Consider the following 17527-nt stretch of genomic DNA (forward strand, 5'->3'; position numbering starts at 1 on the left):
GACACTGGAACCTAAATTTATTTTGACAATCCTACCTTTTCTCGTAGAAGACTAGCAAGACTTGACCGAGCTAGCAGTTTTTCTTGTGTTTTATGCACACCTTGTTAGGTGTGTTTATTGTACTCCACCATGGATTCTTACTTTGCAACACTTTTGACCCCTAAATAAGATAAGGCCGACTTTTTTTTTTTGCGGGCAAGATAAGGCCATCTTAATATGTTTTTTTTGACTATGTGACAAGTGTAAGACTAGGGTAGCTAAGCTAGTAACAAGTGGCAGTGACTCGTAAGCAATTGACAAAGTTAGTTCAAATTCAATGCATATTGACCCATCACTTCCGTGCTCAAGGTGAAACGAAAAGTTGAAATCACGCCACATCTTGTCTTATGTAGGCGAAACATTGATTATGCCCATGTTTGATAGCTTGGTTCTCAGTAAAAAGCATCTCTACTCATTTATTTGTGTATCATAAAGTATGCTGGATGTGAAAAGCTCAACTCATACGAGTGACTGTAGTACAAAGCCGAAGTTTGAATGTTTTTGTTGAATACAATTAAAGCTCTTGCAAAGGGGCAAACTAGAAACAAAATGGCAAGTAAAAAAACTAAACTTAAATATTCTTTTACACAGACACACCCAATCGCAAATTGTGTGTGTGTGGAAAAAGGAGCAAAAATTCCCAGAGCAACCAAAAACGTAATTCAAGCTATTGCAAGGGGGCAAAGCAGAAAAAGAAATTCATCCGATCGTTTTTTTACACCCCCTACGAGAAGAGAGAACCTCTTCCCTCCTCCGCTGCACACTAAACCCGAAACGGAAAAAAAGAAAAGAAATTCCCACCACTTCTCGGCCTCCGCTCCCTCGATCCAGCCATGGCCGCCTAGCCCGCCCCGCCCCGCCCCGCTAGGGTTCCGCCCGCACCGACGCGCCCTCCGCCTCCGCGGCCGCCCTCCCCTTCTCCGCCGCGCGCCCAGCTCCCGCCCCGTGGCCGCGGCGTCCGATTCGGCCGCCGGGTGGGGTCTGGTCCGGCCGCCGTGGTGTCTGGTCTGGTCTGGTCTGCCGTGGTCTGGTCCTGAGCGAGCGCGCGCGAGCAATGGCGATTCGAGGGGGCGAGTGGTCGCGGTTCTCGGTCAGCGGCGAGCTGTGCCTCCGCGAGCCGCGCTACTTCTGCTTCCTCCTGAGCTGAATGAGCTCGGGCCGGCTGCCTTCCTCGGTTTCTCCGTGCTCGGTGGAATCGGGTCTGGGGCGGTGAGCCGTGCCGCCGGGTTGGTTGGCGCTTCTCTCCTGTTCACCGGGGAGGATTTGGATCGGTGAGCGGGCTTGGAGGTTCGTTGGAGTGGCTGGGATTTGGGCGCGCCGAGGTGAGTCGGCAATGGCGAGGGTTTGCCTGGGCGGCTCGGGCTTCGGTTAGGGCCTGCTTCAAGCTGAGGCGGCTGCTGCTTCGTGGCGAAGGGGCAATAACAGGTTGGACGAAGCAGCGGCGGAGGATGGAGGAGCTTCTCTGGGCGCAGAGGGAGAGGTCGGGCGTTGCTGCTGGGAGCGCGGCGCAGCTCTGAGCAGCCAGCTGCTTCGTGTCCCTGCCGCATCACGGCGGAGTTGGGTGTTCTTGGCGTCGGTCGCATCCCTGGATGGAGAGAAAGCTCTCCATGTCCGAGATGCCGCAGTCCCTCCCGGAAAACGATGGTACATCTCGTCTCACGGCCCCCTCATTAATTCAGCTGTTCAATTCTCAACTTGTACTCCTGTCTGCATCTCCAGTGGATTACGGATTGTGGAATGTGCTGATCGTGCGTGCACTTGAACCACCGAAGATGCTAAACAAATGTGCAAATTCAGCCTGCTTGTGTTTGCGCATGATTGATCGCATACATGTAGCCTCCATTGCTGGCCTGCACAAACAAATGCTTGCATCGGTTGCTTTTATTATTTATTCATCGTTCTCATGTTATGGCATTATTGTCACTCACTGTGCCTCCTCCCCGTTGTGACTTCTTGTCTGTGTCCCAAGTACGAATAGTAGCTTCACATGAGCTTTGCTTTCTGGTGGTTTCTGTTCGCTCATGTGTGCTTGGCACTTTTCAGGGGAACAAAGGTGTCTGAACTCGGAGCTATGGCATGCATGCGCTGGGCCCCTTGTGTCTCTGCCCGCGGTTGGAAGCCGGGTCATCTATTTCCCACAGGGCCATAGCGAGCAGGTCCGTAGGTTTTTTCAGTTTGTACCACCAATATATACTATGTTTTCCAAAAAGATAAAGATAAAGATAAAGTATAGTTTGTGGCTGTGCCATGAGTGCTCAGGAGGTTCTTATTCTTTGCATAATGCAGCATGTAAACATCATACGGTTTGCGATTCTACTGAGACATAGCTTTAGTGAAATATTGAAGGTGTCATTATATGAAGAATCAATTTTGTTGCATGGATGTTGTCCAATTACAGTTTTCTAAAGTCATTTTTAGTGCAGTTCTCTAAAGTGATTTTACTTTTGTGTAGGTTGCCGCATCAACTAATAAGGAGGTTGATGCTCAAATCCCTAATTATCCAAATCTCCCCCCTCAGTTGATCTGCCAGCTTCATAATGTCACCATGCATGTAAGTTTACACTTCACACATAGAAGGGACCATCATGTAGTTTTTTAAGAGGTGCCCTGAGATCATTTCTTGATGCTAACGCAGGCCGATGCAGAGACTGATGAAGTTTATGCCCAAATGACACTGCAGCCGCTGAGCCCGGTATTAATCACATTTCTCTGTTCTTGTAGCCTGGATTCTGATAATAGGTTATATAGGTTAAATAATTGAAATAATTATGTATTCATCACGAGGTTCCAATGACAGGAAGAGCAAAAAGAGCCTTTTCTTCCAATCGAGTTGGGTGCTGCTAGCAAGCAGCCGACTAATTACTTCTGCAAGACTTTGACTGCAAGTGATACAAGTACACATGGCGGATTTTCTGTTCCTCGCCGGTCTGCTGAGAAAGTCTTCCCTCCATTGGTAACGTCCAGTGAAATTTAGTTTGTTTTTCTCAATGCATTTATAAGAAATGGTCATTATTTTGTACTTTTTAAATTGGGTTAATTAGATAAATGACACGTTCAATTTTCTACAGGATTTTTCTCTGCAGCCTCCATGCCAGGAGCTCATTGCAAAAGATCTGCATGATAATGAATGGAAATTTCGCCACATATTCCGTGGTATGTACTCAAGTTGTCTCAGATTTTGTGCAGCATGTGCATATAGATGATAATGATTAGTATTGATCAAGTAAAGGCTAGTAGTTTATAAGAATCCTAGAAAGACTTAACAAAAAGTACATTTTGCAGCTTTTAGATGAGAAGGTTCTAGCACCTTCTTGTTAGTCCCTAGAATTGTTCATTTCCTTCTGCCAGCTGGAATTAGTGGGGTTTTGTTGGTTGGGGAATTTCTCTGGAAAATGTTGTATTCATCTTTTATAGTTCCCATGTTGCAGAGTTTTTGATGTATTTTAATTTTGTTCTAATATTGGACTCTTAGTTGGCCAGTGCTCTTAGCCCTTTGCACTTGTTATGCAGGTCAGCCAAAAAGGCATCTCCTGACTACAGGTTGGAGTGTCTTTGTAAGTGCAAAGCGACTAGTAGCAGGGGATTCTGTTATTTTCATCTGGTACCGACTACTTTATTTCCTAACCAATTTTATGCTGTTACCATAGTTGTTCATGTTACACCTTGATCACACATAACACTTTTCCATGTTCCCAGGAATGATAATAACCAACTTCTCTTGGGGATTCGTCATGCAAATCGTCCTCAGACAATTATGCCGTCTTCTGTGCTGTCAAGCGACAGCATGCATATAGGCCTTCTTGCAGCAGCAGCTCATGCTGCGGCCACAAACAGTCGTTTCACTATTTTCTATAACCCCCGGTATATTCATCAAAATCCCAATTCAACTAATAGATAACTCTATTTCTATACCTAATTAATATCTTTGTCTTTTATCAGGGCTAGCCCTTCTGAGTTCATCATTCCATTGGCTAAGTATGTCAAATCTGTTTACCACACACGTGTGTCTGTTGGAATGCGGTTTAGAATGCTTTTTGAGACAGAGGAGTCAAGTGTCAGACGGTAAGTCAAACATTGAACTGAGTAACAGCATGAAAACTGTGAGCTGACAGTTTGTTCTTCTTTCAGATACATGGGTACAATCACAACCATAAGTGATCTTGACTCTGTGCGTTGGCCAAATTCACATTGGCGTTCTGTGAAGGTAACTAGTCATGATTCCAGAGTTCCTGCTGTTATCTTCTTTAGTTATTCACCTCAACCTATTCCGCATGCTTCACAGTTTGCTTCGTGAGAACATGTTCAACCTTAAATGGTAATGGCTGAAATTTTATTTGTTTTAGGTTGGTTGGGACGAGTCCACCGCTGGTGAGAAACAACCTAGAGTGTCACTCTGGGAGATTGAGCCATTAACAACCTTTCCGATGTATCCAACTGCTTTTCCTTTAAGACTGAAGCGTCCATGGGCTTCAGGGCTGCCCTCTATGCATGGCATGTTCAATGGTAGGTTGATCGATGTGACAAGAATAGCAGTATACGTGGTTCTGCTTTTATACAATTCAACCAAGTGTCCTTTTAATCAAGTTCTGTTCTGTATCATATGCGCAGGTGTCAAAAATGATGATTTTGCTCGTTATTCTTCTCTCATGTGGCTCGGAGATGGGGATAGAGGGGCTCAGTCGTTGAACTTCCAGGGAGTTGGAGCGTCACCTTGGCTTCAGCCAAGAATGGATTCTCCATTGCTGGGTCTTAAGCCAGACACATACCAGCAAATGGCTGCAGCAGCACTGGAGGAAATTAGAACTGGGGATCCTTCGAAACAGTCCTCGGCTCTCTTGCAATTCCAACAGACTCAGAATCCGAACGGTGGGTTGAATTCTGTGTATGCCAATCATGTTCTGCAGCAGATGCAGTATCAGGCTCAGCAGTCGTCTCTGCAAACTGTTCAGCACGGCCATAGTCAGTACAGTGGTAATCCTGGGTTTCTTCAAAGTCAGTTTCAGCAGCTGCATTTGCATAATCCTCCGGCACCACCACAGCAAGGGCATCAGGTTATACAGCAATCTCACCAGGAGATGCAACAGCAGCTTTCATCTGGTTGTCATCGTATTTCCGATGTAGATTCTAGCATGCCTGGTTCTGAGTCTGCTTCGCAGTCACAATCTTCATTCTACCAGCAGAACCTCTTAGAAGGAAACAATGACCCATCGTTGCATCTTCACAATGGTTTTCGTAACTTCTCTAGCCAAGATTCCTCAAACCTTGTTAGTTTGCCTCGAACTGACCAATTAATGGCGCCGGAGGGATGGCCTTCAAAGAGGTTGGCTGTGGAACCCCTTGGTCATATTGAATCTCGGTCTGTGCAACCCAAACATGAGAACGTAAATCACCAGAGTAATATGTCCCACTTTGCTGGAACCTTGGCGCCGCAGTCAGCAAGAGACTCATCCAGTGTCCAGGCTTATGGTGCAAATGTTGACAACCAATTTCTGTCATCGTCATTTGCATTCCAGGACGGAATGGCAGGTGCAAGGGGTGGCAGCAGCAGCGGAACTGTTTCTATGGCCATACCTTTGTTGAGGTATAGTGGCGAAGATTTGCCACCCGCAGACACCTTAGCAACTTCCAGTTGTTTAGGCGAATCGGGAACCTTCAACTCTCTTGATAATATGTGTGGTGTAAACCCATCACAAGATGGAACCTTTGTGAAGGTATGCATTTTCTACTTATGTATTATGTTCTTTAAATTCTTCAATGCACATTCTTCAAAGTGGATCTGATGAATTAAGAGGTAATGTGGATCTGATGACTTTAAGAGGTAAAGAGTTCATATTAGGTGGACTTAAGAGGCAAAGAGTTCATATCAATTACTGTACTTCTTAAAGTTTTGTGTGAAGTCTTACAATATCTTGAGCACAATTGTTGGGTCACTAATGACACCATTTTGATGAGTGCCAACACACAGTTACCAGCTAATCCATCTTATTATGCATATTTCTTCTGCATGAACTGAAGGCTGAATACTTTTGATATTGGTTTTATTAGGTTTACAAATCAGGGTCCCCTGGAAGATCGCTCGACATCACCAGATTCAGCAGCTACTATGAGTTACGTAGTGAGCTGGAGCATCTATTTGGCCTCGAAGGCCAACTGGAGGACCCCGTAAGATCAGGCTGGCAGCTTGTATTCGTCGACCGAGAAAATGATATTCTTCTCGTCGGCGACGACCCATGGCAGTAAGTGACCTAGAAAAACCATCTCCGGTCGTTTGCACATACAATAAATTCGATCTCCTCATCGTGCATAACATCTTCGAATGCCGTTCTTTCCCAGGGAGTTTGTGAATAGCGTAGGGTGCATCAAGATACTCTCGCAGCAGGAGGTGCAGCAGATGGTCCGCGGCGGCGAGGGCCTTCTGACCTCTGCACCTGGAGCGAGGATGGCGCACGGCAATGTCTGCGACGGTTATTCTGGGGGCCACGACCTGCAGAATCTCACCGGCAACATGGCCTCCGTACCGCCACTGGACTACTGAAACAGAGAAGACCGGAGTCCAGAACTAAACCCAGCACTCCAAGGACCGCAGCATCACGGTATCGCGACGTGTTCGGTTCACCAACCCTAGCTAGTCCTCTCCTCGCCATGAACTCTAGTCAATAATATAGTTAGACGATCTACCGACATCATTCCGATCATGGATATGTTGTATGATCGCTGCTTCGGCTCTATGATAGCCTAGTCTCGGAATGGCAGACAAGAACCGCTCTTATGAATGGAGGCAGTATGGTACCGTGGAAGTGACCACCTTATATTATGTAGCAATATGTATGACCTGAAACCGAGTATTCCGACTGGAGACCTAAAACTGATCATTCCGGCTGGAGCCTCGACTTTTCGCCGTGAACTAAGTGTGGTTGATCCGCTGTATTGGGAGTCAAAGATTATGTTCTGTTTGTGAGCTTTGACCTGTAAAGTTGCATAGGGTGGTTGTTTGATATGCTGGAGTGCTGGACCGGATCATGATAACATGCGTGCCAAAGTGCAGACCATAGGGATACCGACTTTTTGAGAGGCCATTCGTTTCCCTGTCTGCTTGGCACGTCAAAAGTTATGTTCACGAAGAAGTAACCCTCGAACATATAGTGTTAAAAGTGTGGTTGGTAATCTGAGATTCTGAGGTGTTTCTCTTATACTCCCTCTCTCTTAGTTTATAGGGCGTGCGCGTACTCCTAGATTGTCAATTTGACTAACATAATACAAGTCATATATTACAAAAAATATATCAATATAAACTTCAGATGTTTTATTTTCAAAAGGTATAATTTTGTGTTATATAGTTTATATTAGGGTGATAAAATTGATAACCTAGGTATACGCGTAGGACTTGTAAACTGTGACGGAGGGAGTATTAAAAAAATGACAATAAAAATAGGCTTTAATTCTAGATGAGGATTTGTGGCTCTTGGGTGCCACACACGCTTGTATCTCGGGAGCCGTGATATGCCCGGTGGCGGCGGCGTGGATCGAACTCCCTAAGGTGCCACCGCCGCTAAGTTCCTCCTCTTCGATCGAGGATGCGCCGCTGCCACGGCCGCAGCTCTGGCTCCACCACCTACCACTGCCGTGGTCGGCTGGTCGCTGGCATCGGCCGGAGTACATCATATGGGTGCGGGATCTCTATCTCTCTCACTCTGTATACGGTAAGGGGGAGAGAGGAGGATGGGTTGAAGTGGGTGAGGCGTCCGGGCCCAACCCTTACAGCCCGAACGATTCTACTGGAGTGACATGGCAACAACCCAATGCCAAGATCCGAGCAGTGCGATCGAACGGTAGCTGGAGCGTTCGGGCCGAGATCCGAGCAGTGCGATCAAACGGTAGCTGGAGCGTCAGGCACCTATCATTTGGAAAAGTTTATTCAGTACGCGAGCAAAATATAAGGTATCTTGACCTGGTAAGGTATATTATTTTTAAGACAATTAAGTCTTATTGGAAGTTGGAACCAGAAGATTATTTCTTTGAGTATGCGATTGCAATAGAGAATTCAAAGAAACTCAAAAGAAGAATGGTCTTTGTCTCGTACAAGCACTTGTTAAAATGATGCTAGACAAAGGTATGCTTTTGATTGGGTATCATAAATTTGATTGGCGGCAGTGAGGCAAAGCAAGCTGGTGAATTGAATGCATTCTAGAATAAGTATGTGGATTTTCTTCTTTAGCATCTGTTTGATCCTTAGCATAAATTTTTGTGCTTACTTCTTGCAGGGTAATAAGCACTTACCTGATTACTTGCTAATAGTCCGAATGTTGTTTGCATACTCAAATTGAGTGTTATACGCACACAGACTTAGTTAGTTTGGTCTCTTTACATATGTCACTATTCACAACCTCACTTTAGAACGCAGTCAGGTCTGCGTTGATCTATGTCTCTTTGCTATGCTGACGGCTCTCAAAAAAATCATCATCGTTACGCCAGTTGCACAGTGAGGTACAAAATGACGTCTGCCACATCACTACGCCGTGGCTCCCTGAGCAATCATCTCTGCGTCATTGCCTCTCTCCAATCGTCCAGGTAAGTCGGCTAATTCCCTGCTCTATTTTCCATTTGTCGAAATCTAACAAACCTTGAATTTCAACCCCCGTTCATTTAATAGAACATACTGCTTTGACCGGCAAAAAAATATGAATCTTTTTGCCTCACTAAACCGGTTAGCTCTGTATTCAATTTGAGTATGGATCAGTGGTTTAGAACAATATAAGGGAGCTGAAGACAAAAAAACAAGGAGTAATATTTCTGAACAAAAATAAAATGTAACATGATCTTTTAAAACTGAATCCATCTGGGAAAGCACAATAAAGCCCTGGGAAGATGTTTTAACTACACCCAAACTGGATATGTAGTCTTTGCATGCAAAATATGAGTGAACTATGTAGTGCTAACAAGAGAGGTTATTTTTACTTTTCTGTTTATATATGCAACCATGTATGAGTTTCTGCAGTTTTCTGAAAAAAAACTTTCAACAACACATGTCAAAGCATCTTGAAACTTCACAATATCATTTTGGCACTATTCAAAATATAGGCTCACTAGAGCCCGTCCACCAAAGTGACCTTTTAAGTTTAAGGGTCACTTTTATGGATTTTTTAGTTCTTATCGTATAAAGGTTGCGTCAATTAATTTTGTTCGAAGGGTGTTCTAAAACTGGTATTAACTCTTGTGCAAATGCCTCTGTCAATTATACGGACCCGCAAACCTCTTACAACCGTCCGGACCGCGGGAGCCATCGAATGTGGGCCTGTATCGGTCTGCGGGGTGGTCCAGATGCGATTTCTACCGCAAAACGGAGACAAAAGTGGGGGAGCTTTGCGGGAGTCCGGACACGTGAAACATCAGAATTCGACACTCCTGCCCACCCAAAACCTTTCCCGGACCCCGGGACTCCATCCTCCCCGTTTTCTCTCCTTCCTTCTTTCTCTCTTGCCTTCACCGCCGCTCCACCACCCAGGCACCACGGCATACCCCTATCGGAACTCTGCGTCTCCGTCACCTCCGGCGCTCCAGCATGGCTCTACCCCGCTTCTCCTCCGTCTCTGTTCAACCCTTGTCCTCCGACCGCCCTGGCAGGTACCATCCATTGTTGTAATTTTCACCATGCCCAACAACTGTTCGATGAATTATCGAAGCTAAAAACGGTTGTCCCTTCTTTTTAGCAATGGATTTCTATTTGGAGTACATATATGAGCAGTATGTTGAGTCGTCCGATGACACATCGGACGAGGAGTACTCCGATGAGACAGTGATGCTGCACACGGTCCTTGAAGACGCGGAGCATGTACCCTTTCCGTGCGGCTATTTGAACTTTTTAAAATTTGAACTAGTGCTGTATGCACCTATTTGAACATCTGTACCCTTTGCATGCGGCTATTTGATCATGCGAACTTGGAAAAAAAATGAGGAAGAGCGGATGTATACGGCTAATGTTGGATGGCGGCCTCCCGCATCTGTATCCGTGGATTGGTCCGTCTGTCCAAAGACGAATGTGAGAGGAAATTTACGGGTTGAAGTTGCAGATGCCCTAACTGTGTGCCCGATCGATAATGCACACCACCACCATGCCGACTACTAGATTCATAATTCAGGCAGGCATTTGTACTCGATCGGTGTAATAAAGCTGTAGGGCACATAGGATGTCAGGAGTATCCCCAAACTGTACGTGCGTGCATCAGCGACAAAATTAATTTTTCCGAAGATGTGTTTCAGGTCCGAATTCAAAGCAAACCACGCCGAATGGGTAAACACGGTGAAGCCTTACCTAGGACCCGACAGACATCCGAGATCACGTCGGAGGATGAATCGGCCATGGAGGACCTTCATGCCGTCAGGATTGAATTCAAGTCATCACTTGCTGCTCTCCTCAAGCTAAATTAACAAATTAATAATTGTTCAAAGAATCTCAATCCAATTGCTAGCTGCTTGCATTTCCTGAACCTGTAGGCGGTTGATTAGTGTCATCTCCTCCTAAATCCACGAGGCGCTCTGTGAGGAGGCCGCTGCAGCCTGGGGCTCATCAGATTAGCCTAGTTCTGCCGTATCTTGCTGAATGCTCCAGTACAGGAGGTTATACGATTCTGTCTGAAGATATGCAATACTCTCTCTGTAAAGAAATACTGTATAAGAGTGTTTAGAGTGATCTAAACGCTCTTATATTTCTTTACGGAGGGAGTATATAGCAAGAGCAGAGCCGACAGAGTATGTGTAGTAAACAGATTCTGACAATGATTCAAACAGATTCAGACTTGCAAGCCATACACAAACCATGATTGTGTTTGAAGGTAAAGCACATTTTTTTTGGACCCGGGCTAATCCCCTTTTCATTAAAATATAACGGAAATACAGCCATTTCCAAATTCAAACAAGGGAAAGGGAAAAAGCGAGGTCAAGCACTTCAGGGAAACCCGCTGTGGGCGCTCGCAATCGAAACGCCCACTACAAGGCGAAAACCGTGAAGCACCATCAACACGCAACGAACCAAACTAAGTTCAGACCACATTACAACCCACACAAAGGCAACACAGTTATGTAGAACATGGGGAGAACAGACTCCACAAAATGCTTCCAAATGCCTTGATATCTCAGCCCGATCACTCCAAAAGGCTTCCAAATGACTTTGGCATCTCGGCCTGATCACTCCACGGCGTCACCCGCGTGTGCAGTCGCGCAGAGTCTCATCATCTCTTTAGCGTTCTCCTTCAGAATCATCGCACCACGCTCCAGCTCCATTCGCCTTTCGCCCTTCAGAAGACCCGCCCAATAAGACAAGTGCATACAAGCATTGAAAACAATCTCGAAAGAAGATGACAATTTTTTGAATTCAAAAGTAGCCTGGTTTCTACGATTCCAAATAGCCCAGCATATAGCCGCCAGCCCCGCAGTGAAATATCGTTCCCCTTGAGGAAGAAATGCATAGCACCAAGAGTAAAACTGGCACAAATTGTTGGGACATAAGTCGGTCCCAAGCATCGCCCCCACAGTACGCCAGGCTACCCTTGCCACTGGACAGAGAAAGAATAAATGCAGATATGTTTCTCTGCAATCGCAGAAAGAACAACTGGGGTTGCCAACCCAGTTTCGACGCTTCATAACATCCCTAGTTAGGACAGCATCCTGGAAAAGCTGCCAAAGGAAAAACTGGATTTTGGTAGGTAATCCGGCCCTCCAAATCCATTTATAGTCACAGCCAGCAAGATCTCTCTCCAGATAAGAATACATGGATTTAGTGGTGTATTTGCCTTTGGGTCCAGCAGCCCACACAATCTTATCTGGACCAGCCGAAGTGTCAATGTTGTCAACAATTTTTTTGACCTCATCGAATTGATAACATAGGTCTATATTCAGCCTGCGTCTGAACATATCTCCACTAGCACGGTTCATAAACTAAGCAACAGTATCGTCCTGGTGGTTAGCAATACTGAACAAGGCCGGATAGGTGATCCCCAGAGGTGGGTGGGTGCCAATGGGGTCATGCCACAACCTGGCAACATTGCCATTATTGACAATCACTTTCCTCCCGGCCATATACATCTCCTTTACTTTAAACAAGGCTTTCCAGATAGGGGAGTCATGAAATTTTATTTTCACAGTAGCTAACGAGCTGTTCTTAAGATATTTTGCTCTCACCACATCTTGCCACAACCCCTCCCCTGTATCCAACTTCCACCACCACTTTGCTAGAACTTTGTCGCTCCGTCGCCGCTGCTGCCGCCTCCCAACGCGAGGCCTCGGACGTGTCAGAGATGCCAGTCTTGTCGATGTTGTTGTTGTTGGAGTCCCTCCGCCATGAGAAACGGCCACCGCCGCGGTCGAATCTGCCCGCACCGCGGTCGAACCGACCACCGTGATCGAAGCGCCCACCGCCGCGGTCAAATCGACCCGCGCCGCGGCCTGCGCGTCCAGCACCGAATCCCTCCCCACGGTTGCCACAGAATCCTTGCCCCGCCTTGTCAGCCATGGCATCTGGCGGGCGCGAAGGAGATGCGACGATCTCGGTGAACGATCTGCAATCACCGCCAATTTTTCCCCGCCACCAGGAGAAGGAGGAAGGGGGATCAGATCTAGGGTTCTGCCACGCCGCCCACAAATGCGAGAGGGCAGCGTCTAGGTCAAGAGGTAGGTGAGATTTGGCTTGTGTACTCCCCCTCGGTGCATCGCGTGGTGGTAGGCGTCCAGGATCGCCGTCCACGTGGTCGGCATCCGCCATTGGTGACGCCTCCCCCTCGGCCCCATGCGTGATGGGTCGGGTGCGGTGGCGCGACGCCCTGTGCCGTGTACCGTAGGGTCTGTCACATTGCTCTGGTCTGATCCTCCACCGACCCGTGGTGGATCCACTCCGGCGGTCGTCGGAATCCTGTCCATAATCCTCGCAAAAAAACATGGGAACGAGGCGACGAAACCAATATCCACTGACTCGTGCTCACGAAGTGCCCGCGCGTCGATCACCATGTCCTCATCGTCGAATAGGACGAGGCGCAGGGCATCTCCCCGGAGGAGGAGCTCGCCGTCGTGTAGATGAACGATGCGCGCCGTCGTCAGATCCGCCGCGTATCGCACGTCATTAACAGAGGAAACAGATGAAGACATATAGTTCCAATGCTTAAATAAGACATGATCCGAATTAAGCAACTAGCCAGCCCCGTGCCAGCAGGCTCACAAGACACAGGCATATAATATATCAAGCACATCACCATCTGATAGAGGCTATTTAAGCAAATACAGTAGAAAGCTTTTCTCTGCTCTCAAGTCTGAACTTCTAACGCCTTCTCTTCAACCCTCTCCTAGTTTCAGTGATCGGCTTCGAAACACGAAAACTAGCCCACCCATGTGCTGAGTTCCAGTCCATTTCATAGTCCGTCAGCTCTGGGTGTTGAATGAAATAATCGATTGCCTCTCTTCTTATCCCCTCTTCTATTTGGTGTAAGCTACTCTCGTCCGGGAGGTTGGGCGAGATATGAGGTGCAAAGCCAACAGACAGCTTTAGAGGTGGCCAGGCTCTTATGGTGTTGATATAGGCTTCATTACTTGAGCTCCTCGAGCAGTGATCAGAAGCTGAAAAACAACACTTGAATAAAACGAACATCACTTCTTGTGGGAACCTGCCTGTCAACTCGGATGAGATGGTATTGTTAGCACATGGCTTGTTGATCCCATTTGCTATGCAACACATTGGGTCTGGACTCCATTTTGTAGTCATTCGGACTATCTCATCCCAGCATAGCGAATCGACTGAATCACAGTACATGACATCTTGTGTAGGTAATCGAGTGAGTTCCCCAGCTCCAACTTTGGCCATAGGCTTGAACTGAGCTCCAATTGACTGCAAACACTGCGCGGCAACTCCAACTATGTTTGTGCTCTCGTACAGTCTCAGAGCCAACATTAGCCTAAAACTTTTATGCGGCGCCATGCGGTCTTCATAAAGAAAAGCTAGCCTTGCAACCCTGCCATACTCTTCCACAAAGACCGGCCATATGCCAAGAGAACACGACTGGCTTCTTTGCACCTTGTGGTAGAGGATATTTTTACCTTCAAGAAGCTGCCCGATGAGAGGGTTCAGGAACCTGTAGTGAGAAAGCGACGATCCGGACTCCACGTCCCTGACAAACTTGTCGGCTTCCTCGGCAAGCCACTCAAATCTTGCAACAACAGAGCTGCTCAGCACATCTTGTTTCGGTTTCGGGACAACGAAAGAGGGCAGGACGGCTTGCATAATCTTTGTGGGAAAAGAGGGCACCACCTGCCGGAGATCCCTCGCCTTGTCGAGCAGACCATCGCACTCCTCAAACGCATCCTTGAGCTTCTTCTTTAGGCAAAACAACGGTATGATGGTCATGGGCATCCTCCTGGTCCTCTCGAGCCCCAGAGACAGCCTTGTGTGCGCCATTTCCATCCTCTCCATGAGGCGCTCCGGCGACGCCTTCTCCCCGCGGCCGGTGAACAGGAAGGACACGGCTGCGCTCACGGCCTCAGCCACAAGTGCTGACTGTACCATCTCCATTGTTTTACCCCTGCGGAGGAATCAAACCAGGAAATCTGAGTGGGACTCGCCGATTCATGAACCCACCATAAATTAGAATATATATATATATATATACCACCTTCCGCTTATCAATTTCCCTTCAGTTGTTGTGTAGCAGAATTGAGCTAGCGGACCAAGAGCCAACTGAAGAGAGAGAGAGAGAGAGTGGGTGTAGATGGATCTTCAAATGCAACAACAGGTGAAGGAGGAGTGATGCGAAACCGAGACGTGTCGTGATATTAATAGGAGAGGATGCGCGAAAGTGTGCAGCAATTTCTAGGAAGCAGCGGGAAAGTGTTTAGCTCTAAGACACGAAGAACCCCTGCAAGAAACAAAAACAAAAAAGAAAAGACACGAGGAATCGGCGAGGAACTAGCAACTACAGTACCCAGTTGCAAATTAACAACTACTGTACGTACGTACCCAGTTGCTAAAAAAGTTGCCAAATATGCAACGCGTCTAACCTTGCATGTGGTAACCACCATGCATGCTGCCCGGCGTGCTGTCTGTACTGTTGCAGTGCCGCCTGCCGCGTCGCCTTTTCTCTGCTTGACTAGAAGATCTGCGTTCACATGCTGCTTGCGGGGATCATTGCGTGTGATCTGCGGAGCCCTTCGGCACACCCCTCACAACCCGTATTAAAAAAGCAGTATGATTATTTGATCATATAAGGTATTTTTCTTTTTTAAAGATTAAAGAATATTCCCTCTGTAAACTACTCCATACGTTCCAAAATAGATGACCCAACTTTGTATAGATGACAATACAAAGTTGGGTCATCTATTTTGGAACGGTGGGAGTATTATTAGAGCGTTTAGATCACTAACTTCCAACCTCGTTGTTTACTTCCACCCACTGCAACCAATTATTCATAACTATTCAAAACAAGAGCAAATTACTACAAGATTTAATCCGAATAAACAGAAGATAAATCATGATAGTACTAACAGATATTAAACTAATCATGTGAGCTAGCATAGTAGATGAACATATCACATCTAGGGCACATACTAGAAACATGAATTCTACCACGATCTCGGACAAGGATATAATCACATACGATGCAACAGGAGCAGCACCGCCTGCGTTGACGTTGTCGCCCATGTCGTCGATGATGAGGTTGCCGAGGTCGGAGAAGAAGTCGTCGTTCGCGAAGTCGTCGCTGCCAGCAGTCGCGCGAGTGCGCTCCCAAAAACCTGATCACCCCTCTACCGTACAGGATCACGAGAGGCGGGGTTCCGGAGGCCTGCTGTCCCTTCTTGCGGTGCACGCCGGAAGGAGGGATGGAGAAGACTTGCGTGGCGGCGCAATGATCTGAAACGGTGGTGCGAAACCATACGATACGGTGGCGACTAGGGTAAACCCCACGTCCGAGTCGTGATCCAAAAGAATCGGAAACGGTTCCGACTCATTAATTTTTCCCGAGCAGCAAAAATATAGACAACGTGCATAGCTTTGTCCTCGGCTCGGCTCAATCCCGCGGCGCGTCGTGTCGCGGCGTGACGAGGCGTGGCGAGGCGAGCGAGGAGGAGGAACGCGCGTGTAGGTCTCCTCTTCTCATGCTCATACAAGTGATAGAAGAGTTCACCTTATAAAGATGTGCAACTCTCACTCAACTTCCATGGTGGGACTAAACTTTAGTCTCGCTCACTTCACTCACATGTGTGCATGAATGGGCCAAGAGAATTTCAAAATTTTAGTTGGGCTTTGGGCCAAAGGCCTACTGGCAAAATTCCAATAATCCCCCACAAAATCTCATTGGCACATCTCATCATTTAGTTCCAAAACATTGTTTATATACCGGTGCTCAGTGAAGACTGTAAAGTTGAACTTTCACTCAAAAATTTATACTACACTAGATCACAACTTGAATAGTGGACTATGCCTTGAACTATAAGTTTTCTGCGAGACTAGGTTCACACAAATTCTTGATCGATACTGGGCTGCCGCAAGGCTTCCCCGCGGGTGGAGCGTATATGTCATACTTCAGGGTCTTTCATGAATTTATTAGAGAACACCCAATTCTCACAGACCGCGACATTTAACAGTCAAATTCATATAGGTGTGTTCCTCAGGAGATGCTCAGCAGGACAACATCTCTGCTTACCCGAATAAGCCACTTGGAACACATTAAGACAAGTATCAACCTGCCATGCAGATCAGGAGAGTATTGCATCTTCAGAGCATCTCCAACAGGCGCCGGTCACGCCGCGCGCAAAAAACAGATATGCCGCGCGCATATCGTTGGCTCCAGCAGCCGCGCTAAAATGCAGCGCGCGCGCCGCTCCAGCAGCGCGCAAAAATGCAGCGCGCGCGACTCGCCGGTGCATTGCATATGGCATTTTCAACACAAAATGATAAACATTTTCAACACAATAAAAATTTCACACAAACAAGTTGATGAAGTTCATGCCCATAAGTTTAAAATCATGCCCACAAATTCATCCAACCAAGTTCAAAATGCAAATCAAGTTCAATACACAAATGAAAGACACATCATTCCTCGTCCTCGTCTTCGTCCTCGTCCTCATCTTCGGAAGACGATTCTTCCGCCTCCGAAGATGAATCTTCCTCCCTCTCCTCATCGCGCACCGCATCACGTGAAGCTCCGACGGTGTTGGCAAGATCTTCAACGGCATCTTCATGGGAACGTGTGCGAGGAGGCACATCGAAAGACATTCCGCCCATGGCAGCCGGAGGTGCACCCATGCCTCCCATGAGAGAAGCAAAACTCATGCCTCCCATGGTGGCCATAGCGTCGGGGGGTGCTCCAAAGCTAGGCATGCCTCCCATTGCACCTAAACCGCTCACGGTACCTCCGAAGCCACCCATGCCACCCATGGCGCCAAGGCCACCGCCACCCATGGCGCCGAGGCCACCGCCACCCATTGCATGAACCATGGCTCTTTTTTGGATCAA

The 17527-nt window shown here is 47.1% G+C and overlaps 2 protein-coding genes across 3 annotated transcripts; one reads left to right on the top strand and one right to left on the bottom strand.

Annotated features, from left to right (window-relative positions):
* Positions 1-793: 793 nt before the first annotated feature.
* LOC123102161 (auxin response factor 25) lies at positions 794-6999 on the top strand. 2 transcript variants are annotated; one of them, XM_044523462.1, is made up of 14 exons: positions 795-1683; positions 2083-2195; positions 2492-2590; positions 2675-2731; positions 2837-2992; positions 3108-3192; positions 3550-3640; positions 3736-3900; positions 3979-4101; positions 4168-4243; positions 4383-4542; positions 4648-5750; positions 6085-6275; positions 6373-6999. In XM_044523462.1, the coding sequence occupies exons 1-14, from the start codon at positions 1629-1631 to the stop codon at positions 6572-6574; spliced, it is 2676 nt and encodes an 891-aa protein (XP_044379397.1). In that variant the 5' UTR covers positions 795-1628; the 3' UTR covers positions 6575-6999. The 2 variants fall into 2 exon arrangements, with proteins under 2 accessions (XP_044379396.1, XP_044379397.1); XM_044523461.1 differs by having other exon boundaries at positions 794-1683; positions 4383-5750.
* A 6221-nt stretch (positions 7000-13220) lies between these two features.
* Positions 13221-14810, bottom strand: LOC123106465 (uncharacterized). Its single transcript, XM_044528619.1, has 2 exons — positions 14688-14810; positions 13221-14597 (listed from the first exon to the last, which is right to left on the bottom strand). The coding sequence occupies exon 2, from the start codon at positions 14585-14587 to the stop codon at positions 13343-13345; it is 1245 nt and encodes a 414-aa protein (XP_044384554.1). The 5' UTR covers positions 14588-14597; positions 14688-14810; the 3' UTR covers positions 13221-13342.
* Between the last annotated feature and the right edge of the window lie 2717 nt (positions 14811-17527).

The sequence above is a fragment of the Triticum aestivum genome, chromosome 5A (assembly GCF_018294505.1).
Source record: "Triticum aestivum cultivar Chinese Spring chromosome 5A, IWGSC CS RefSeq v2.1, whole genome shotgun sequence".
Lineage (NCBI taxonomy): Eukaryota > Viridiplantae > Streptophyta > Magnoliopsida > Poales > Poaceae > Triticum > Triticum aestivum.